This window comes from Bidens hawaiensis, unplaced genomic scaffold (assembly GCF_021521415.1).
Source record: "Bidens hawaiensis isolate Kalapana, Puna unplaced genomic scaffold, B.hawaiensis_p1.1 tig00016274_1, whole genome shotgun sequence".
Taxonomy (NCBI): domain Eukaryota; kingdom Viridiplantae; phylum Streptophyta; class Magnoliopsida; order Asterales; family Asteraceae; genus Bidens; species Bidens hawaiensis.
The window spans coordinates 270,663-295,675 of NW_027492489.1; the positions used below are offsets into that span (position 1 = coordinate 270,663).

The 25,013-nt window shown below is 35.1% G+C and overlaps 1 protein-coding gene and 2 pseudogenes across 3 annotated transcripts; 2 read left to right on the forward strand and 1 right to left on the reverse strand.

The window, feature by feature from the left end:
• On the forward strand, nucleotides 1–2,884 carry LOC143551194 (putative xyloglucan endotransglucosylase/hydrolase protein 32; annotated as a pseudogene). The gene is made up of 4 exons (XR_013138459.1): nucleotides 1–240; nucleotides 332–431; nucleotides 1,795–2,012; nucleotides 2,204–2,884. The product of XR_013138459.1 is annotated as a putative xyloglucan endotransglucosylase/hydrolase protein 32 (transcript).
• Nucleotides 2,885–7,865: 4,981 nt separating this feature from the next.
• Nucleotides 7,866–12,266, reverse strand: LOC143551195 (transcription factor-like protein DPB). Its single transcript, XM_077041677.1, has 9 exons — nucleotides 12,052–12,266; nucleotides 10,865–10,941; nucleotides 10,453–10,496; nucleotides 10,084–10,146; nucleotides 9,312–9,458; nucleotides 8,656–8,724; nucleotides 8,471–8,569; nucleotides 8,304–8,374; nucleotides 7,866–8,237 (listed from the first exon to the last, which is right to left on the reverse strand). The coding sequence occupies exons 1-9, from the start codon at nucleotides 12,249–12,251 to the stop codon at nucleotides 8,024–8,026; spliced, it is 984 nt and encodes a 327-aa protein (XP_076897792.1). The 5' UTR covers nucleotides 12,252–12,266; the 3' UTR covers nucleotides 7,866–8,023.
• Nucleotides 12,267–18,823: 6,557 nt separating this feature from the next.
• Nucleotides 18,824–22,126, forward strand: LOC143551214 (glucomannan 4-beta-mannosyltransferase 1-like; annotated as a pseudogene). Its single transcript, XR_013138465.1, has 9 exons — nucleotides 18,824–19,138; nucleotides 19,445–19,543; nucleotides 19,624–19,876; nucleotides 19,991–20,100; nucleotides 20,660–20,796; nucleotides 20,855–20,969; nucleotides 21,063–21,478; nucleotides 21,548–21,605; nucleotides 21,974–22,126. The product of XR_013138465.1 is annotated as a glucomannan 4-beta-mannosyltransferase 1-like (transcript).
• Nucleotides 22,127–25,013: the final 2,887 nt, after the last annotated feature.

The following is a 25,013-nucleotide window of genomic DNA, read 5'->3' on the forward strand; positions in this document are numbered from 1 at the left end:
TGGCTATCATATCTCTATAGCTAGTTAATTTTATGGGTTTTACATTATTATTTTCACTTGTTTTCATTCTCACTAGACCATCAGTGAGCAATGCTGGCTACGGACCACCTTCACCTGGCTTCTACCCAAGCTCAAAGTTCAGGTCTCTGACCTATAACCAATGCTTCAGAACCCTCTGGGGTCCTAACCACCAGGCCATCGACAACAATGCTCTAACCATCTGGCTCGACAGTTCCTCAGGTCACATTACTCAATCTTCACACTTAGTTAACTTATTCTCAAATAACTTTACTTTAGTTTTATGAGTAATTAACATTTAACAAGATCACAGGAAGCGGGTTCAAGTCGCTTAGACCATTCCGGTCCGGTTACTTCGGAGCATCCATCAAGCTACAACCGGTTACACTGCCGGGGTCATCACGGCATTCTATGTGAGTACACATTTTGTTCATTTCATCGATGGTAATTGGACACATGTTAAAGTAGTTAAACGAGTTGTATTCATGTTTGATACTTGTGGTAAGCACATAATAGCTAATCTGTTTTACATGATAAAACATGTTTTGCTAGTAGTTCTATTTATGTATGTTTGCGCATATATCTACTTTTATTTTGGGAAAAAAATAACTTTAAAATAAGCATGTTTAATATTGAAAACATCATCATCATCATCGTACTCAGTATATCCCACCAATAGCAAAGCTATAGTAGGGTCTGAGGAGGGTAAGATGTAGACAGCCTTACCTCTACCCCATAAGGATAGAGAGGCCGCTTCCGGTGAGACCCCCGGCTCGATAGTAGTTTTGCATCAAGCCTTGGACATAAGGCACATAACACTCAATCATCGGGACACCGGCTGATCGATGCATGTACCCTTGTCTTTTGGCTATCAACGCCACTACATGATGCCTGATTAACCGTCCGTCACTTTTAACGTTATTTTCACGAGATTAGTAAAATAACGTCAAAATTAGTGCAATTTCACTTTTGCCCACCTGAGGGTTCACACATATATACATCATATGTGCGCACCGCAAGCAGGGCTAATAATATTGAAAACATCAAATACGCATTTAAATTCAAAATTTCAAAACTAGACATATTGAGTAAGAAAGTGACACATATCTCCTTTAAGCTTCACTAGACTACAGTTAAGCACTTAAGCATAACACTGAATCCCATGATAATGACTTGAAACCGTTATAAAGTGACATGTGTCACACATAGGCTATAGAAAAGACTAAACAAACTGATAAGGCTAGATGTTGCCTACATATTGGAAGGTAAGGGTAATTCACTCCCTACACACTACACACTGAAAAATAGGCTCCTTTGGATCCGATTCAGGTAGACACCATAACCGCCTACACGCTAGAAAATATGCTCCTTTGAAGCCAACCCGAGCAGGCACCATAGCTGCTTGAACGCTGTAAATAGAGTTCTTGCCAATTATAGAGTTTTGTTTTGGTCCGATTGTTTATTTTTGAAGAATTTCTCTTTTATTTATGTACCGGAGTGTTTTATTTAATAATAACTTAAATTAATGTGGTACATCACACCATATAGAGTATGGATTCGCGTATATATTAGTATTCATATATATAATGAAAATATTTAGGGTTAAGGCGAAAAAAAGTTTATGCGCGACCAAGTATTCGTGTTTCTCTCATGCCTATACGTGCGAAATGTTCTAAACTAACAACAATAGTATGAGACATGAAGAATGGTTACTTTCATAATTTCAAGTTAATTCTAATTCATAATTATTTTACTTTTAATTTTTTTTGAATGTAGCTTTCAAACAATGAAGCACATCCAGGGTTCCATGATGAAGTTGACATAGAGTTCCTTGGAACCACATTTGGGAAGCCATACACATTACAAACAAATGTGTACATAAGAGGAAGTGGTGATGGCACCATTATAGGAAGAGAAATGAAGTTTCATTTATGGTTTGACCCCACCCAAAATTTTCATCACTATGCTATCTTATGGAGCCCACGAGACATAATGTAAGTTTTAAATGCTATATATCTTTAGCTAGATTATGTTCCAAATCAAATATATTTGGTATCCCAGTTAAGATTCACTTCTATTTAATTTTTTACTTTATTGTTCGGTCTGATTCGAATACTAAACACCCGTAAGTTATCGTTATCATAAAATTTACTTTTAACAAATTTACATGTGCGTTTTTTTCTAGATTTTTTGTGGATGATGTGCCGATAAGAAGGTATCCAAGAAAAAGCGCGACAACATTTCCGTTAAGGCCAATGTCGTTATACGGGTCAATATGGGATGCTTCTTCTTGGGCTACCGAAGATGGTAAATACAAAGCCGATTACGGATACCAACCCTTTGTTGGGAGGTTCAACAACTTTAGAATAGGCGGTTGCTCAGCCTACTCCTCACCACGGTGCCGCCCTGTCTCAGCCTCCCCGGGACGGTCTGGTGGTCTTAGCAAGAGGCAGTACATGACCATGAAATGGGTTCAGGCCCACCACATGGTTTATCACTATTGCATGGACCACAAAAGGGACCATTCCTTGACACCAGAATGCTGGAAGTAATAAAGAGACTGGCGCATTTACCCTACACATTTATGGTCAGATGGTCCTTTGAGCTCTTCTATTAATTAAGGGCAGTTCTTTTTCTTTTTTTCTTTTTTACCCTTTTATGCTGCACTTGTGCCTGGTTTTGCTCCGGTTTTAAAATGGTGGGGTTTTAAAACTTGGATATATTTATAGCTAGCATTAATAGTTTTACTATCAGAATGTATTTTTATTTTTATAAAATGTCATTAATGATGCATGTTTCACTCTTTTTGTAACTTTATTTATGTTTTTTAGACAGTTATAAGTGATTGTATTTTTTTTCTTGTTGCATTTCATTTCTTATATACAAACTTAAGAGATATATAAGTAATTTGAGACACCAAAACAAACAAAAAAAATCTGCTAATATATGCTAATCATACGCATATTAGAACTTTTGTTAAATACTCCGTAATAAACATATCTAAAGCATCCAATCAGAAAATGCCACATATACTAAGCTGGCTAAGAAGACTAATATTTATTTAGCACAAAGAAACCTTAAAAAGCATATCCAAAGCAATTTGAGACTACACAAATAAACAAAAAAAAAATGCTAATTTGATTGAAAAGGTTTGATTATTTAAGAGTAATCGCCAAAATAGGCATGCTAGACATTTTTTAGTAAACAATGACTTTTAGCCTTTTAAATAATTAAACATATCGGACAACCATATGAATGCCATGTTCTAAAACTGAGCACATTTACTATAATATTGGTGGTGCAAACAATTGAGACACCCATATTACTGTTGAATGCCATGTTGTCCGCCAGACAACCAAGTTTTAGTATCTAGGGGCATTCGCCAAGAGGGATGTGGACATTGATAGGGAGATATAGCATCCCAAGTTTAGGCAACTTCATGTAAGTGAGTAGCCATACGAGTAGAGGTGTTCAAAAAAACCGGTTACGGAACCGGTTTGGCCGGTTCAACCGGAAACCGGTTTTTTAAAAACCGGTTTTTTTAAAAACCGGTTTGACCGGTTTACGTAACCGGTTTACGTATCGGTTATACGTTTTGGAGCCAAAACCGGTTTTATAACCGGTTTTTTTTATAACCGGTTTTTTTTAATAACCGGTTATTAAAAAACCGGTTAACCGGTTTTTAAAATAACCGGTTTATTACCGTTATAAAAAAAACCGGTTAACCGGTTTTTTAATAACCGGTTAACCGGTTAAACCGGTTTTCGAACGTTACCAAACGGCTTTATAGCCGTTTTTTTTTTTTTTTTGACCGTTTTTTAGCCGTTTTTTTTTTGTTTTTTTACCATTTTACCCCCACAAACATCTATATATAGTTTAGGTTGGGTATTGGTTAGATCACACTTGATTATACAACTCCAAACGCTCTAAACGTTTATTTCATACGCGATTATACAACTCCAAACGCTCTTCTTTCGTAGTCGTTTATTTCATACTCGAGTATACCACTCTTAATTCGTAGTCGATTATCATGGCCTCCCAAAGTGCTGCTTCATCGGTCAACATGGGTGCCTCGAACACGGGAGAAACCGTCGTTCGGGTCATCCCCACGAAACGAAACCAAGATATTTGGCAACATTTCGACCTATGCGAAATGTCTAACGGAACCCAAAAAGCTAGATGCAAACATTGTTTGAAGTTTTATAACAAAGAAGCAAACTCCAGTTTAAGAGCTCATGTAGAAAAGCCCTCTTGCAAGGTCTTGAAGGACGAATCCGGAAGTAGTTCGCAGCCGGAGATGACGAATCAAGGAACGGTGTTTACGTACGACCTTGAAGCGGTACGTCAACAGTTTGGCAACTTTGTGATTCAACAATCACTTCCTTTCAACCACTTCGACAACCCTCAATTCACGGAGATGATGCAAAAGTATGTTCAACCACGCTACCAACACGTAAGTCGTTCGACCCTTAGAAGAGATTGTCTTAAAGCATGGAAAAACGCTAAATCCGAACTAATTTCATACTTTTCAAACTTACAAACTGGTGTGAACTTAACAACGGATGTGTGGTCGGTACCTAATGGTTCGCCCGACTCATACATTTGTGTGACGGCTCATTGGGTTGACCCCCGGTCGTGGCAAATGATGAAACGAACCGTTGCGTTTCAATTGTTTGATTACCCGCACACGGGTAGAAATATTTTTAAACTCTTGGATAAAGTCATTCGACAATACAAGATTGAAGATAAAATCTTTTCAATATCGTTTGATAACGCGTCCAACAATACGGCCGCGGTTGGCCATTTAAAATTAAAGTATAAACCTATCTGTGATGGAGCGTTTTTTCATAGCCGATGCATTGCACATATTATCAACTTGGCCGTGCAAGATGGGTTAAACGTGATCGAAACGCAAAGAAACAATTTTAAAAGAATGTTACGAGATGTTTTTAGCAACAATTCAACATTTTCAAGATACAAAAAATTTTGTGAAGAAGCTAACTGTCAATGGTTGGGGCCTAATTGGGATTGTCCAACAAGATGGAACTCGACTTGTGAAATGTTTGAGAAAGCCATCCAACAAAAACAATCGTTAATTGCGTTTCATCAAATTTTGTCAAATAGGGGTAAATGTGCACCGTACGATCCTAGAAACTGGTTATTGATTGAGATCGTTACGGAGGTTCTTCAAATTTTTAAATCTTGCACAACTAGTTTATCCGGGGTTTACTATCCAACAAGCCCCATTGCTTTACCAAAAATTGCTGTCATGTGCACAAAGTTGACTGAAATTCATTGTAGGGGTGCACCTTATTTTGATATGGGTGCAAAAATGAAAGAAAAATTTAGAAAATATTTTCAACAACTACCCGCTGTTTTGACCTGTGCGGCTGCGTTAAACCCTTGCATCAATGTTGGTGGTGTTGAAGCTTTAATAGAAAAAATTTGTGATGAGCTAGAGTTAAACGACGATCAAAACCCCCATTATAACCAAACTTTAAAGAATGCTTTCAACACCACCTTGGCAAACATGTATGATGTTTACCTTACAAAACACGGGTCGTCTTCCCAAATTCATGACTCGTTAAGAGCTGTTGCCCAATCCCAATCCCAAACCGACCTTGAAATGGGGATGTACTACATGATTTGGGAAGACGCCGGTAAACGTCAAAGGGTAAACACCCCAAGCAGTGAACTTGGAAGGTATGTTGGTACCAACTTTGTGAAACACATGACTCCGGATGAATTTAGAAGTCTTGATATGCTGGCTTGGTGGAGAGGTAAGGAGGATGAGTTTCCGATCCTCGCCGCCATGGCCAAAGATTTACTAACGGTCCAAGCTTCCACGGTAGCTTCGGAGTCTGCTTTTTCTGTTTCTGGCAGGGTTATATCGATTAGGAGGACTCGACTCACTCCACCAGCTGTAGAGATGTCGATTTGCTACAAGGATTACTTGGACTCTTTAGATAGGGCACAACATCAACGCTCACTCGAGGGGGAAATGGAGTATGAGGCGGCCTTGTATGAAGACGAGGTCAATCAAGGACACACTCAACCAATGACCGATGAAGAAGCCGCGTACGACGATTACCTAAGGAATAGCTCGGGATCGGGTAGCGAAGAAAATGAGTAACAAACATCAACTTGTTAATGTAATCGTGTCTAAGCATTCTTTAATGTTTGTATTTTTGAGTTACGAATATGCGATAACGATTTAATGTTTGTATTTTTAATGTAAAAGCTATAAATGAAAGTTATGTGTTTTTAATCTTCCAAGCAAAGAATGCTAACAACGAAACCCTAAACCCTAAACCCTAAAGCAAAAAAAAAAAAAAAAAAACCGGTTAACCGGTTAGACCGGTTATTAAAAACCGGTTGTAAAAAAACTGGTTTAATAACCGGTTCTAACCGGTTTCTAAACCGGTCCAAACCGGTTTGGCCGGTTTGAGTTTTCATTGACAAAAACCGGTTAATAACCGGTCCGGTTATTAACCGAACCGGTTTTTTTCTGGATAAAAAAAACCGGTCCGGTTAATAACCGAACCGGTTTTTTCAAAAAAACCGATTTGTGCACCTCTACATACGAGTAGTGTGTGACTAAAGGTTTCCAACAAGAATCAAGGTTTTAGCATTGTCATATGCCAGAGTATGGCAAATCACCGGACGAGACACAATATCGTAAGCCTCTTCAGGATTTCCGGGTCAATGAACAAAATATACAAATTTAACTTCCTCCCCGTATACTTTTTTTTACCAATCTCCTTAGAATGTGCATAGCTTCCTTAGTTTAGCATAAATCCAAATTGGCAAGTATAACCTAAGTTTCTCGTCTAATTCTTGTAATACCACTTTCCCATAATTTCATAGTGTGACTTAGAAACGTAATCCCCCGGTAGTTGCCACAATATAGAGTGCCTCCGTTGTCCTTGTAAAGGACAAAGATACTACTCTTTTAATGATTTGACATATTTCCGGTTCGAAGACATCATTGAACAAATTTGTTAACCATTGAGCTCCTTCCACCACTGAACACTTATGTTGTGATATTGCGACAACAGTAGTTATTCAATGCCGACATCGCTTTCTTCTTGATTGTTCATACCTCTATTGAAAAGATTATGGGAATAGGTTTCTCATCTCACCTTGATGTCCCGCCCCATCACTAAGACTCGTCCATCCTCGTCCTCTATCATGCCTCCTCCGCTCCCTAGCTTTTGACAATCTTGTACATGTCATGCTCCCCTTCCCTATAGACCACACGCCTTCTAAGCGCAACCTTCGACTCCAATAACTTACTACTAAGGATTCCTACATTCCAAAACAAACTATACCCATTTTTTTCTGACTGCATCACTTATCCTCAATCACAATCTCAAGGAATCATCGTGACTCCTCTCGTCTAAATGAACCTCTATAACCAACAATATTTTAAAACTAACACCCGATGACCCATAAGAACTGATGACAAGAACCCACATGTGGAAACACACAAGCACTCATCAAGATTGAAAACCATAGACAAACAATGTACAGACGATCAAGTAAAAAAATACATGATAAACTACATGCAAGGAAAATAGCACATAAAGCAAACAACTCATACAAGAACAAGCAAAGATATCTCATAAGCAAAGTCATCCAGGAACAAGCCTAGACGAGCCAAAGCCGAACTCAAGCCTAGACGAGCTTGTGTTCGGCTAGTTTTCTCCCCTAGTCAAGATTAGCTCAAGCTTTGCTCGAAGAAAATTTGGGCCCGGTATCTTATATAACGATGCTCGCTAATGCAAACGCGATTCCACATACCCCAAAAACACAAAAATGAATGTCCAAGCTCCTATTTGAACTTCAGTATCTAACCGGCCCTAATTATCGAGCCAAAAGTATAATTTTAAACATAAATAACAACTTTCCAATATCGATCCAAAAACAAAAAACTTATAATAATTTTCGACATTAGCAAAGCAGAATATGCTTACACAATATACAGTAGCAGAAGTTGTATCGACTAATGCTCATACTTAACTCGTCCCTTTAGTATGCCAGGAAGTGGCGGTGATGGTGGAGGTCTACCGTGTGGTATGCTGGACCTTGGCGGCAAAGGGACCTGCGGCTGACACATGCTGGACCCCGCACCTCCCTCTGTACAAACAGTGTTTGGTCCATCACTTAACTTCATCGCCTTGAGGACATAATTGTCATCATGTAGCTCAAAGGGTGTACTGAAATTGAGTCAAAAGTCAAAGTCAATCGTTATCGCAGTCAAATTTAAGATTTAACAAGCTAACCTGTTGAAGTCAAAATGAACAAGCTCAATATCTTCTGAAATTTCCACCTCAACAGTGGCATGAGGACGGGTCTAAACTTACCAGACAGAAAAAATAGTTCAATAATAATTTCTATCATTATTTAGCAACAAAAAAAGATGATGATGCCCTTTCTAAACAAGTCATACCTGGACCAGTATAAAAGGTAAAGCTACACCGCCACTTGGTGCGTCTCCTGAACCATATAACAGCTCGTTTCGTTTGATGAGATTTTGAAGACCTACGCGCTTTATAATAACAAGCAAACAAACACATAAGCAAAACATAGAATAGAAAGTAACTTCAAATATAAATTACAAGAAACAACTCTCACTTGATCTTCCAGTTCTTTCAAATAAGCAGTTTTCTTCTCAATTCTGTTCTTGAGAGCAATTCGCTCACTCTGTCACGATTACATAAAAAAAAGATAAAACTAATTAAACAACAATAGTTCATCGATGTCTTGATAAAAACTCTGAATAATTTACTAGAGTTAGCAATTTTGACAATTTACTTATGAATGGGTCAATCGGGTATGTTTCTCTCTCACGGGTCAAAAGTTTTACAAACGTCAAAGAAAAGGTAAACGGGTCAAACGTCGCCCAAAATTCAAAGAAAAGGACGACGGGTCAAAAGTCGCTCAGAAGTAAAAAAAAAGATTAACGGGTCAAAAGTCGCCCAGAAGTCAAAGAAAAGATCAGCAGGTCAAAAGTTGCCCAAAAGTTAAAGAAAAGATCAACATGACAAAATTCAACCCAAAGTCAGGTTTTAATGCATAGATCCTTCTAATTCAAAATACGATATTCATATTAATACAGTTAATTTTCCATTATCAAATTTGACACAATAACTACTTGGCAAAAGATTTAGAAGTTTGAACAAAAAGTGTCTTGGGTCAACCCGAACCGTGCTTAACAGACCCGTCAACAAACCTGCCATTTGGCCACATGTGCAACTAACGCATGAAAAGAATAACGAAGAGTGAGAGACCTTTAGTTCTTCAATATCGTTCAAACTAGTTCGAGGCAGACCTCGCCACTGTATTTCCTTCTTATCTTTAGAAATAATATCCATAGCCATCAAAACATTTAGTGCATCGTATACGCGCCGACGGATATTCTTCTCATCGTATTGTTTCTGTAATGAATATCCAAAAGTTGCAGAAATACATATAAACAAGAATACAGTTTTTGTGTGGTTCAACAATTGCTAAAAAGATTCATATCATCATTGTCATGACATTTCTAGTTTATGCATGCCTATCATCATCACTATAAATAAACTGATGGCAGTTATAATATGTTTAAGCTGGTAGTTGTAACTTTGACATATTTATTTTGTGTTGATCGATTCGGGTTACACTTTATGACTTTATCTCACACCGAACATATTGGTCAAATCAAAATCAGCATTTTAGCAAATATAGAAGCGGGTCAAATGAGTTGAACATTTCTAATGTTTAATTTTAATGCATAAAGATAGACACAAAAAATTGATTGCATATCTCCAATTAGATTAACATTGTAGCAATACTTTTTTTATAAGTCTTTATTGACAGATTGGTTAAATTTACAAAACCAGTAAAAAATGACCTGCTGCAACCTTAGCCCGTCATACCCCATTACCAAGCCCACCATCTAGTCAAGTGTCAAGCTAGTTTAATCACACACGACTTGTTTATATTGTCACAACTAGCTGGACACATCAGAAAGACTGTGTACTCGGTCAAACATCCGAAATAAAGTCGGCAGGTCAAACTAACCTGGTCTGGAGCTTCATCACCATTGATAGGATCAGAAAATTCGGCTACAAGTTCATCTGCAACCTGGAAATCAAACTTTGTTTAACATTCTTACATAGTTCTTTCAATAAAGATGTAATATAGTGGTTTAAGCAATGACTTTTTTACCAGGCCATTACAACAAACTGTAACGTAATAAAGAGAGAATGCATCTCACAGACGCAAAGACACCCAGTTGACTGTCAGAGTCAAATTATATTATTATGAATAAACTTTTGTAAATACTGAATCACTATCATAAGTTCTAAAATTTAAAATCAGCATAACCTAGACACATAATATATGTTGAATAAATGCAATAAAGAGAAAGATTGAAACGAATCATCTAACCTCATTATAAGTGGTTCTTCCCTTGCTTTCCACTTTCTCGCACACTAAACATGACAAAATCAAAACAAAGCATTAACGGTCAAGCGGCAATACAAGTGACAATATGGATGGGTTGAGTAGATATCAAAACAGATTCAAGAAATTACATGTCAACGCTGGTTAGGTAACTTTTGTCTTTCTTTTTGAAAATTTATATATAATTAACGTTTTAGACATGGACTACAAAGGCACTATCATTACAAAAATCAACAAAAAATAATAGTAAAATAATGTAGTTGGTTATATACTTTTTGAACACACTTTATTTGTATCCATTTGACTTCTTAAAGCAAAAATAACAGATCAACCAATTACCTATAAGCGGGTCAAAATTGCGACATCTAGCCCAGATAAAAACGAGGAAAAAACAAACCTTTCATGCTGAACTGGCGGAGCCCTCTACCGCCCTTATCTCCTCCCGTTGCACGTTGAGCTCGTTTTTTCTTCTTCCTGTTTCCACATACCAAATCACTCATCAGTATCACCAAACAACAAACTTATAGACTGAATAAATAAATAAAAACAAATGTCATTATAATTCTAAAAAAATAAAACTCAAGCCAAAAGAGAACCAAAAATTTTAAAAAATGATTAAAACCCGATACAATTTCTCAGCACGCTTATTCAACTGTTTTTATGTATCAGCCTCCTACAGACCCTAATTTTACCCAAATTTGCCTCAATAAACAAAATTTCACTAATTCAAAAGAAATCGCAAATATTGTTGCAAAATGCACACTAAGAACAATCATTCTGCAGCACTTATTACAACATAAGTAGGCCTGTAAACGAACTACCAAACAAAGCCTTGTTCATGTTTGTCCTTTAAGCTTTTATCTTACAAGTGAACGGTTCATGAAACCTAACCGAACGAAATTTCATGTTCGTGTTCGCTCATTAAGGAAACGAACATACGTGAACACAAAAGATGTTTTATTTGATTTGCTAACCGAGAATGGTCAGCGTCAACGTTTTGGTCCGACTAGCAGTATTTATTTTAACATTCATATTCATATGTTAAACTGCATATAAATTAATCACATAATACTTATATAAATTAATCACTAAAATACCCTTAGAGAGAGATAAGACCAAGCGAAGCGAAAAGGGTTTTCCATGAGATGGTAAATGAAAACTATTAGCCCCACACGAAATTTGTGAATAAGTGATCGTCTAATTATGAGCAAGGAATATCCGTCTTTCTGCTAAAGAGGATGTATTGAACTCATAATTCATTAGATACTTTTTATGAATGTCAACTAAGTCTCGTAATTAAATTGCTCATGGTTATTCAATCATTTGATAACCAGAGTCATTCTTTGATAAATGATCACTATGAGTCAGACTCTATACAATTAAAAGTGTTCGTTCATTTAGTAAATCGAACGAAATCCCTTGTTCAAAAAACGAACGAACACAAACGAACTTCCAGCAGCAGAACAGTTGAGGTCAATTTAAAAAGTCAACGGACAGTAGGACATGATAATAATAATAATAATAATAATAATAATAATAATAATAATTAAAAAAAAATTGGTACAGAGGAGTCCAAAATCTCACCCAGCAGCAGCAGTCCCTTGAGATTGAGATCCAGCATCATCATCAGCAGCAGCAGAAGCAAGGTGACTTAACCGGGTCGATGGTGACCCGGCACTGCCACTAGTGGAAACGGATTGAACCGAGGCCCATGACCAGCCGCCTCTCAAAAACGGGTTCGTATTGGCAGCCACATTCTCTGAAGTGTCATCATTGGATCCCATTGATTCATTAATTATTAATGAATTGGGGAGATAATAATAATAATAATAATGATGAAGTGAAATTGGGGATTAATATTATATTAGGGCAACAGAATGAATGAATGTAACAAGTAAGTAAGTAAGTAAACGTGTTGATCAGCAGAGAAGGTGTGGCGTGAGAAGGCCTTTGTTGGTTGCTTCAGGAATATGAGAGGAGGATTATTATTCAAGGAGGGAAATCCAATGAGGGTTTGTATAAATTATTATTATTATTATTATTATTATTATTATTCTTATTATTGGTATATGACAACAAAATTATCGTATTATAAATTAATAAAAATTATAATGTTGATATGCATAAACTATTAGTATAAAATCGTGTTCGGATAAGTGTTTTTTCAAAAGTATAAGTAAACATTATATGGTGGTTCGTGTCTAAGTTTAATCAAACTCAACAAGATTGACACTCATATAGTTTGATCCTCCTGTGTTACGTGAGTTTATTTAAAGTTTTGTTTTAATTATTATGCTATTTTATAATGATTATTTTATTTTTTAATGTAGTTTTGTTTTAATTTAATACATATATATTAGTTTGTTATTATATTTTTTAACGTCTGGATTTTATCAGTTGTGATGTTTAGGTTTTTTAGATTTTTATGAACAAACATAAACGAACACGAGCATGTTGATTTTTTTAAATGTACAAACATGAACACAAATATTTGTCTAATGAAAAAATAGGCGTTGATGTAGTTGACGATGGTGGGTAGTATTGGAAGTTAACTGACGATGGAGATGATAGATCAGCAACGAAGAACATGTAAAGCAGATAATTAAATTAGGGTTTGATAATGAAAGTGTTTATCAATAAATGAGATCGTATGACTCATTTGAGGGTTATTAGAGTTTGGTAAGACACATAACCCGTGAAGTGAAAATTATTCTTTGATAATGAAGGGGTTATTTCACAAATAAATGAGATGTTATAACCCGTTTAAGGGTTATCCGGGTTTGGTGAGACCCATAACCCATGAAAGTTATTGTTTGCTTATGAAATAGTTTTACAAATACATGAGATGTTATAACCCATTTAAAGACTATCCGGGTTTGGTAAGACCCATACCCGCGAATTCGGATCAAATGCATGAGAAGCCTCCATTTATAACTAAAGCAATCTGGTGGCTCTAGAGAATGGGGGGAGCAACTGAGAGCGACACCTTAGATTTTATGGTAGACAATTATATAGATAGTTAGATAATTAATTCATTTATTATTTGGTGTCATATAGATAATAATGTTTTTATAGCAAAAGATTTACTTAAATACAACATAAAGTTCAACATCCACAAGGACCACAACACTACACTTGTGGTAGCATCAGGTCTGGATGAACGAAGGAGAAAAAGGACGGAGGTGATGTGGGGGTGAAGCATGGTGACTAGGTATGTGATTGCAGATGGCCTTCGGATGCCTTTGTGAGGGGGGGGGGGGGGTTGAGAGTAGAAAAGGCGGTGATGATGGTGATGTCAGACTGATAGTCCAACGATGGAGGTGCTTATATAGTAATATGTATCATATTTTTGTTTGTACGGAATACGTAAGATGCTTATCTTATAATGCAATTGTATGCAAGATATAATTATACTAAAGATTGTCTACAAACAAAAGAGTCAAAGTCAATTCTAGATGGGTAGAAAATTAAAAAAAAATTGTTAAAATTTTATGGACTAAAATCGTATTTAACTCTATATTGTATGTAAAATATAATTATACTAAGATTGTCTAATGACAAAAACGCCAAAATCAATTCTAGATGGGTGAAAATAAAGAATTTGTTAGAATAATATGGACTGAATCGTATTTAACTCTCTATCAAGATACAATTTTTTTCCATCTGTTTATAAGGTAATTAATACGACGTAGTTACATATACTTACACGAAAACAGAAGTGTGTTACATCTAATTGAAACTTTATGATAACAATTTGTATCTTTGATGGAATCAGTCATGATTCTTAAATTAATTCGAACCTGATAAGTTGGTTGGAGCATGAAGCCAGGAACATGCTATAAAAACCGGTTTAGTTGAGTCCATATGAACCATCTTCATTTTGAAAACCTATAATTCGAGCTGGTGATCAGTAACTGATACGATGGTTGGTTCAATGTTGGTCAAGTTACAAAAACATTGCAATCGACCCCATGTTTTTATATAATGTACTTTCAATTTATTTTATCTTAATTGGTAGTTTTTAGAGACTTGGTCTACTAATATAACAAATATGTTTAGTATTCGCTTTTAACGTTATCAATGAAATCCTTTATAAAATCAAATGTAGCAATTATCTAATATTTATGGACGGGTGAAGCCTTGGAATCATTAGACTAGTCTAATATCTTTTCCCATGGAAAATCATATTTTGTTTCGGTAGGCCATTGATTTGCTAGAAATTGGATGAAAATTCATATGAAGTCGTTAACATTTAAAATTTTAGACTAGCAATATATTATACAAATTTTATATAGGTTGAAGGGGTCATGTTCATGCTTAGCTGCGAAAAGTGACGAAAACCCAAGTTATACCCTGGAACCGGATTCAAGTATCTTACAAAGTTTGAGTTCAAGTCAAATTTCCGGATTCTTGTCGATTTGAACTCATACAACTCTAAAAGAGGGGGTTTATGTAAGATATATATATGTTATCATCAAACTTCATTCTAGTTTCACATTGACACAGAATCATAGGTCATCTTTCCATCATCTTCAAGTAATGCCATTATGCCAAACCTATTGCCTATAATTATAAATAATTAAAGAAAAAAAATACACCCCCCATTAAAGAGATTATCAACCAAATGACATAAAATATAATAAATTAGAAACTAGTAATATATTTGACCTCAACACCATCATCATTTGCTAAGGTCTCTTTTGAAAAATTTGATATATAAATAATCCGGTTTGCCTGCCACTTTATTGTAATCGTTTTATAGTAAATTATATAAAACTTCGATTATTTATAATATATAAAGTAAATACTACACTATTAATATATAAAATAAAATCATCTTATATATGTAACCAAATGGAATTACCTCTTATTCGGGCATGTTTGGGAATAAACTGGAAAACAACTTATTGGCTTATTAGTTTTTTCAAAAGAACATTTTGTAATTACATCTTATTTCGGGCATGTTTGGGAATAAACTTCAAAACAACTCATTGACATTTTTTTTCAAAAAACCAATTTGAAAAACCATGATTTGTGGCTTTTTGAAAACAAGTTTTTAGCTCTTGTGAAAAGTTAAAATTAAAATGACTTTTGTGTTTACCAAACAACTAAGTCAATAAGTTGTTTTCAACCTCAATAGCAAACAACTTCAAGCACACTTATATGCTTATATCTGATACCACATGGGCACAAACATAAACCCGAACTGGAGAAGATTTAGACTCAGATCTTAAGGAACACCATCCAACAGACACCAACAAACATTAAACTACAAAACACCATCACTTGAGCAAACACATGGTCATAGGAATGTGTCCGAAACGTGGTATTTGATTTTATTCTAAAGAACAGTTCACTGTAAACAAATCAAATGACTGAACTGATAAACAAGAACCATTAAGAACTACCAGAAATAAAGTTGCATTTAACTGTAGACGACTCTCATCAGACTGATTAACGATGAATACAAACAAGAAGAATAAGATTGATTGTGATGAACATTGAACGATGATGACAACATAGGAGGAGCCGACTATATACAGGCAAGCGACAACAACAGCATACTTGTGGTGCTTCCATTTTGGTGCCGAGTCAATCAGGCATGGTGCCAATTGAGGAGCCGTGGATGAAGGAGACGAGATGAATAAGACATGGTTTGACGGTTGTATCCCAATAAGTTGCTTCGATTGAGGGAAGAGTAACAGGCTGAACAAGCAAGTGGTAGACAATCCATGAAGCATTGAAGTCCAGAACTCAAGAGGGCCCAATATGCAAAGACAAGAAACAAGGTTAAATCAATGGATTATGAAATTCAAAAAGAACCCATATAATTTTAATAGAATGCATACCAGAGTTGTTTTTTGTAAAGTGCCCCCCAAAAGAATCAAGGGAGTTTGCTAGACCAAATAACAAATGCTTGATCATTAAAAGATGCATGATAAAAAAATCCCATAAACTTTAAATGTGCCCTCTCGTCAATCGCGAGTGGTAATTAAATGTTTCCAAAGGCGAAATAAATTGAATTTCATAAACATATATGCAGAAATCGGAACAGATATCTTATAAAGGTTGGCTACCACTATAAACATTGTTCAGGTAGGAAATGTTAAACATAAGGAGATAGTACACCATGACAACATAGGGATGCATGCGAGCCAAGCTGAGCTGAGAGTTCGAGCTTTAGCTCGATTCATACCAAGCTCCATGTCTAAACATCAACCTCGTTTTTTATTATATAATTAATAAATTAATTTAAAGACGTATAGTCGTATATAACTTTTTTTACATAAATCTATAATTATAACTTTATATTTATTAATTATATAAATGCGAAAGGCGCACAAGGCGAACATGCCTCTCCTAGGCGGTAGGCACAAAAAAAGCGTGGCTTGAGACAAAAAAAAACACACTTAAATAAAAAAATTCACAAACAAAATTTATAATGGCAAACAATACTTTATTCAAATACCAAAACAATTCAAAAGCCTAATCCTCAACCATAGTTTCCAAAATCATATGAAAATCCAAAATAACAAAATTGTTCATACTCGAAAGCAAAAAAATTCATAAAGTAATAAATATAAAACGAAAGCAAAAAAAATCAAAAAGTATAATAAATATAAAAACGAAAGCAAAGAAATTAATAACCTCATAATCTAAAATAAAAATTAAATCAAAACAAAATATTAATAAACTCATAATCTAAAACAATATATATATATATATATATAAACTAAAACAAAACAAAATATTAATAAGCTCATAATCTAAAACAATATATATATATATAGGGGAAGGTTAACATACAAATGAAATTAGCATGCTAAACGTGAGAATCAAGTAGAGTAATTATGTAATTAAATCATAGAGTAATTACATAATTATTCTACTTGTATATATAATTACTCTACTTGATTCTCATGTTTAACACGTAAATTTCATTTGTATTTGATCCAAACCACATATATATATATATATATAGCTAACCTGTTTTCTTCTGGTATCGACTGGTTGGCTTCTTGATATGTGATAATAAAGTTTAATGCGTTCATTATATAGATAGAGATTAACTGTTAATTATGTTAATGCCATAAATATTTGATAAGTTGTTCAAGTATTTATCACATAAAACCAAAGTAAATAAAAAAAATCAAAAATATAAACACATGCCGCTTTTACTCCTAAAATGTCGACTTTAGTCAACCAAGGCGATTGACTATCGCCTCGCCCTGAAATCTCGCCTAAGCGCAGGGGCGCACCGTTTTTAAACTTTCATATATTTTCTTGTCTGTCTTGTTGGATACCCTCTCGAGAGTCATGTAACCAACAAGTATTCATTACATTTTCTGTAACTAACAAGTGTTCATTACATTTTCATGCAACTGAAAAGGTTAGGGATTTTTAAGGAGGCACATTAGATTTCTCTTAGATATATCTAGGCATCTTGGCTTGTCCTACCACTTTTAGTTGCTTCCTAGGCAGTTCGTGTCCAATATCTGTCATCTTCATTACCTTCTCATTCTACTACTAGTATGTACTTTATTTTTGTTCTTACTTATGAAAAAAAAGGTTTGTTGAGTCGGGTCTCATTAGATGCAGCTTCTCCCTCTTCTGGATTGAGGTTACGTTTATCCCGTCTCATTCTCCCCAGAGCCTACCTACAGATGGGACTTTACGTTTGTTTTTGGGAGAAAGACACTTGTAACATTTCTTATCACCTACTTATTCTTATCACCTAGTTGCGTGTCTAAGACGTTAATGATCACATTACTCAACGAGACAGCTGGCAAACAAGATGAAAAATCAAACCTTTGATGGCTTATACAATGTGAAGGCAAAATAATCATGTGTTACGCTTTAATATCAACCAAAAATAGATGTATTCAACTCACCCCTTACGTGAGCGTTGAAATAGTGCAACAAACTTCGCAATTACGATAAAATTTCCAGCATATCATTTTAAGCTTTTGTAATCATATTTCACTCTCATATTCACCATCTTATCCCACTACGCTTTCTTGATTTTCCACTTCAGTAATATTACCATTTAACACACCATTAAACTAATTAGAATCTATATGTGACTAGCATGAACAAAGAAAACATACTATATTAACAAAAATATATGGAATTGAAAAATCAATTGACAAAGAGATTACCTTAATCAGAAATAAGTGAGACGTCATTGTCGGTGGGTTTGCCAGAGGCCCATTTTAGCAGATCATTAAATGCACCACTTTCTTCCACCTCCTAGAGCCACGTCAGAATCTTCAGCTAAAGCTCACCTTTTCCTATATAAGCGATAGTTTCGATGTAGCTGAGTATCCCCCTCCGAACTCTTCCTTTACACTTCACCATGAGAAACTGGTTTCTGGCTGAGCCTAAGGTTAAACCAATTGATGACTTTGCAGGGAGTTTCACTGATATATGGCGGCACATGAGGGTTTTGATGGTCATTCCACCATTGACAATTGCTCTGTACATTTGTGTCGTGATGTCCCTAATGATGTTCATTGAAAGAGTGTACATGACTGTTGTGGTTATTTTGGTAAAAATTATGGGCAAGAAAAGATACACTCGGTATAAATTGGAAGCCCTGAAAGAAGATTTAGAGCAGAACAGACGTTACCCCATGGTTCTGGTTCAAATACCGATGTACAATGAAAAAGAGGTACGCCTATTTAATTTATATCTGGATTATGTCTGCTCGGTGCATATACTTCATAAAATAATTAGAGAAATCAAAAGGCACGAAATCATGTCATCATTTTATTGTTAAAAGCTTTACGGATGATTTTGACAGTGACAAACAATATAAGAAAGATGGCTTAGCAACGTATATCTAGAATTCCCATAAAAAGCACTACAAAATATACTATTATTTACAGCTAATATTTCTATGTTTGTGAAAAACATCCTGATTATAAGATTTAGCTTACTTCCATCCAATACACCATCTAACTTACATTCTTATCAGGTCTACAAACTCTCCATCGGATCTGTGTGTTCCCTCACATGGCCATCCGATCGTCTGATTGTTCAGGTTCTTGATGACTCCACCAATCAATTCCTAAGGGTACCCTCCCCCTCTCTACACTTAATAACACTCACAGATAAAATTATCTATTTGCTAAGTGAATCAGTAATTATATGCAGAAACTGGTGGAATCGGAGTGCAAAAGATGGATAGAGAGAGGAGTGAATGTCAAATATGAAACCAGAAACAACAGAAATGGATACAAAGCCGGTGCTCTTCGTGAAGGTTTAAATAAAGATTATGTGACCGACTGCGAATTTGTAGTCATATTCGATGCAGATTTCCAACCAGATAAAGATTTTCTTTGGAGAAGTGTACCTTATCTTCTTGAAAATCCAGAACTGGCTTTGGTACAGGCGAGATGGAAATTCGGTAAAGCTTACTAATTCCTCTCGTATTCCCTATTTTACCCCTACTCAATCGAGATATACACTCACTTATCACGGTTATTTTAGATTATACTATGCTAACACATGCTTTGTTTAGTTAATGCAAATGAATGCATCATGACTGGCTCCAAGAGATGTCACTTGCCTATCATTTTGCTGTTGAGCAAGAAGTGGGCTCGTCAACTTGTCAATTTTTCGGCTTCAATGGTAAGACAGAATTCAAAAGTCTGCTTACACATAGGGGCTTGCTAAAAGCTCGAATCGATCCATACTTAAACGAGATTGAGCCTAAAAACAACCCTGTTTAATAAATGAACCTGAGCCTAAAAACAAGTTTGCTTAATAAACAAGCCCAAGCTTCTGGCTTGCGAGCCTAAACAAGCCTTTTTACATATATACTTTATTTAATATATTAAATATATATTTATATAATAATTGTAATGATACTTAAAACTTTGATAAAAATATCAAAATAATATATAGTATGTTGCATATATATGGTTAAGAAATGTATATAAATTGATTAAAAAATAATAAACGAGACAAGCTCGAACTTAAAAACCACTCACAAGCCAAACTCAAGCACCAGAAATAGAGCTCGAAACGAGCCAATCTCGAGTTCTCATAAGTTGAATGAGCAGAGCTCGAGCTTAAAGGAGCTCGGCTTAGATCGCGAGCTCGGCTCAGATTGTTTACACCTAACCCCTTACTCCCATAGATTCTGAGAAATTTGTGTAAGATGTTAATGAAATTTTTATGGCATTAGGGACTGCGGGTGTATGGCGTATAAGAGCAATTGAAGATGCAGGTGGCTGGAAAGATAGAACCACTGTAGAGGATATGGATCTTGCAGTTCGGGCCAGCCTCAAGGGGTGGAAGTTTCTCTTTGTTGGAGACTTAGAGGTGAGTTGTGGTGTTGAATATTAAACTATTTTCATCAAACTAATATTCTAATCTATAGGTCAAAAATGAACTCCCGAGTACCTTCAAAGCCTACCGATATCAACAGCATCGTTGGTCATGTGGGCCTGCTAATCTGTTTTAAAAAGATGTTCAAAGAAATCATCATGTGCGAGGTATAACCGTATAACAGTATAACTAATGAATGAACCTTTTCTTTTTCCTAATAACATTTAAAAATGATTAAACGTGTCTACTCTATTATGCAGAGAGTGTCCTTATATAAAAGGTTTCATGTCCTGTACGCGTTCTTCTTTGTGAGCAAGATAATAGCACACTGGGTCACCTTTTTCTTTTATTGTGTGGTGATCCCAATAACCATCATGGTCCCAGAAGTCAAGCTTCCAAAACCGATTGCCATATATATTCCCGCCACAATCACTATTCTGAACTCAGCATGCACCATAAAGTCACTGCATCTTATTGTCCCCTGGATCCTGTTTGAAAACGTGATGTCGTTTCATCGATCCAAAGCAGCAATTATAGGACTTCTAGGTGCCAATTGGGTCAACGAATGGGTAGTAACCGAAAAGCTTGGAAATTCAAGTAAACCACAAAGCAGCATCAGCAGGCCACCACCTACTAATACTAATACTAGAACAGCTCGGTCACGTCTTGGAGAAAGGTAATTAAGTCACTATGAACAAACCTTGATAACGTTTTAATAATGGTAATAATTTGAAATGACAAACAGGCTTCAGTTTGCGGAGGTGATAATGGGATTGTGCCTGGCGTATATAGCTTGCTATGACATGATATTCTTTGGAGAAGTGTACCTTATCTTCTTGAAAATCCAGAACTGGCTTTGGTACAGGCGAGATGGAAATTCGGTAAAGCTTACTAATTCCTCTCATATTCCCTATTTTACCCCTACTCAATCGAGATATACACTCACTTATCACGGTTATTTTAGATTACACTATGCTAACACATGCTTTGTTTAGTTAATGCAAATGAATGCATCATGACTCGGCTCCAAGAGATGTCACTTGCCTATCATTTTGCTGTTGAGCAAGAAGTGGGCTCGTCAACTTGTCAATTTTTCGGCTTCAATGGTAAGACAGAATTCGAAAGTCTGCTTACACATAAGAAGTGCCTGGCGTATATAGCTTGCTATGACATGATATATGGGAAGGACAATATGTATATATATCTGTTACTGCAATCGTGTGCTTTCTTTGTTGTAGGGTTGGGTATGTAGGAATATCCACCCCAAACTAATGAGTGTGTTTTCCTGAATAAAGTTGTAGGCTATCTATGTATGTTATGAAAAATAAAGTGTATAATTATTATTATTATTATTATAGTTGAATTTGGTTATATAATTCAGAGTAGTCTAAAAACTGGGGGAAACAAAACAGAGAAACTAAACTGAAAGCAAAAGCCCTAAAAACAGATTAATTAGGTGAATCAATTAGAGTAGTAAGGTATGGATAGTGATTGGTGTGAATAGAATCAAAATGTGAAATAAAGGAACATCAATGAACATAAGAATGGCGATTGAAAGGAATATGATCCTTACCGATTGCTCCAGGAATCGGTTTCATTTTCACCAAAATAATAGACAAGCACACTCATTGAATGAACATCATTACGGACATCAAAACGCATGTGTATAGGGCAACCGTAAATGGTAGAATCACCATTAAAAGCCTCCATCATATCGCAGCCACATATCAGCGTAACACCAGCAAATGATTGATTGATTTGAGAAAGTATGCATTGAAGAAGCTATGCAGCCTATGCCTTAAATACGAGAAGAAGATGCTGACATGGCTCTTACGCCTTGTACTTTAGTTTTTTATTTAAGTAAAGAAAAGGAGAGGAAAAGAAAGGAAAGGCACGGAAAATTTTTTTAAGGAAACGATTGGATAACTTGTTGGAAAAAAACTTATCCTTAGTAATCATTCTATTTTTGTGAGGATAACTTATTGGAAAAAACATCAATTTAATATCTTCTAACTCCTCATCCTCATTTTCTCTCCATCCTAAAAAAAACTCAAGAACACTCCTTTTTTAACTATTCTTAGTTTTCCTTTCCTTTCCCTACTTTAAAAAAACTCAAGAACAGAGCGTTAGCGGTGCATTGAGAAATAAAGTAACGAGTTAAAAGTAACGAGAGAATTAGCATATAAATTCGGTTTGGTTTGGTTCGATTCGGTTTATTTACGAATGACTCCGTTACCTATAGTTACGGAACAACAAACCAACCGAAGGTTTGATGTTACGAATAGTTTTAGGAGAAGAATGGTATATCTATTTGATTAACATCTCATATTCTCATTCATTAATATTCATTTGTTCACGTAAATATCATGGATTGTGATTACGATTTAACAATTTCTACAAAAATATCATGGATTGTTCACGTAGTATGTCAGTAATTAACTACATCACAGTTTGTATATTATCAACAATGACTTGTTAGCTATTAATCATAAATTGGGACGAAACAGTTTGTATACTACTAACAACGACCGGTTTTTTTCTATATTAGTTTGTATTGAAAAGTTTAAATGTAAAGGCGGTTATGATTACAATACATGCATACATGTATCTTATTCTAATTAATAAGTAACTTGAGTTGTCATATATCAACTTCTAGTGAAATGTATATATTTTTGTTTCTCGTGTCTCTCTCTTATTAAATAATTCTCTCTCTGATTAAAAAATTAATAATGTTTTTGAGATATTGAAATAGTTAGTGATTATTTAGATTTCAGTTTTATCTGGTAACCATTAAAACAATAACATGAGCACCTTTGATTTTTATACGTACAAACTAGTGGGTGAGCAGTATGACTTGATTTACCAAGATATTTGTGTGATACTAACACTCGGTATAGTAACCCAAAGTGAAAATCCAACAAATAAAGTCATTATACGACAAAGGTGATATCGACATATGTTTTACATTAATCAAAACGGTTAAACAATAACCTATTAAAAATTTATAAAGTAATAGGTTACGTGTTAAAAGAAACTAATTCAATATATTTAAAAAACAAAGAAAATAAAAAACATATCATAACAAATTTAAAATAAAAACAGAAACACATGTTTTGTTCCTTACAAGAAAACCGAATAACCATCGTTAATATATAAGGTAAATAGCATTAAAAAAACAATATATTGTATATAGGCATTGTTTGGTTTGGTTTAATTCAGAATTGTAACGAACTTAACTTATACCAACCAAATGCACGATGTGCGCCATCACGACGCGACAAATACAAACATAGTTACATATTACTTAGGGGAGGCTTTGAGGGTGAGCAATACGGGTGCCTTGCCAGGCACATTTTTTTAGGGCACATAATTTTTTAAAATTCCCGATATTATATAAATATATATATTTAGGATACCTGGACTCTTATGTTATTGCTATTCGATATGTCATAAACTCATAATAATACCATGATTTTGCTAATTGTTATGTTTATTGCTCTTTAATCATTATTTAAAACAAATTTTTTTATATTATTTAGTTCGCAAAGTTTTAAGAGGCATGTTTTTTCTTGCTCGACCGGAACACGTGAATTCTCATGGTCGCCACTGCATATTAGTTTCCTAAAGGCTAAAATATTGTATTAGAAAGATGCATATAGTATTCCTTATCCCCTAATACATATCTAAGACGTTGATAATAAGATCGCTTGATGAGACAGTTGGCAAACAAGATGAAAATTCATGCGTTTAATATACCAACCAAAAATAGATGTATGCTAACCAAAAATAGACATGTTATTCATCCCTTACGTGAGCGTTAAAATAATGCAATAAATTCTCAATTACAACAAGATTACAGCAAGCCACCTTATGTCCTTATCCCTCTTCCCTTTCTATATTTTGTTATTCTCCAGAGTCTCCTCTCAATTAAAATTATCACACCACTAAACTAATTAAAATATATAATGTGACTCCATGCTTAAAGAAACCATACCATACATACTAGCAAAAATATCAAACTATAGGATTTTGCGTATTGATACAATCAACCACGATTCTTAGAATCGAACATGACGAGCTGGTTTACATAACCGGATTACTTAACTCCGTTTGAACCATCTTCGTTTAGAAAACCGAAAAATCAAGTAGATGATTGAATTGGATTTTAATATTATTTATTTCAAAATTTTATTTTATAATTATGCTTTTTT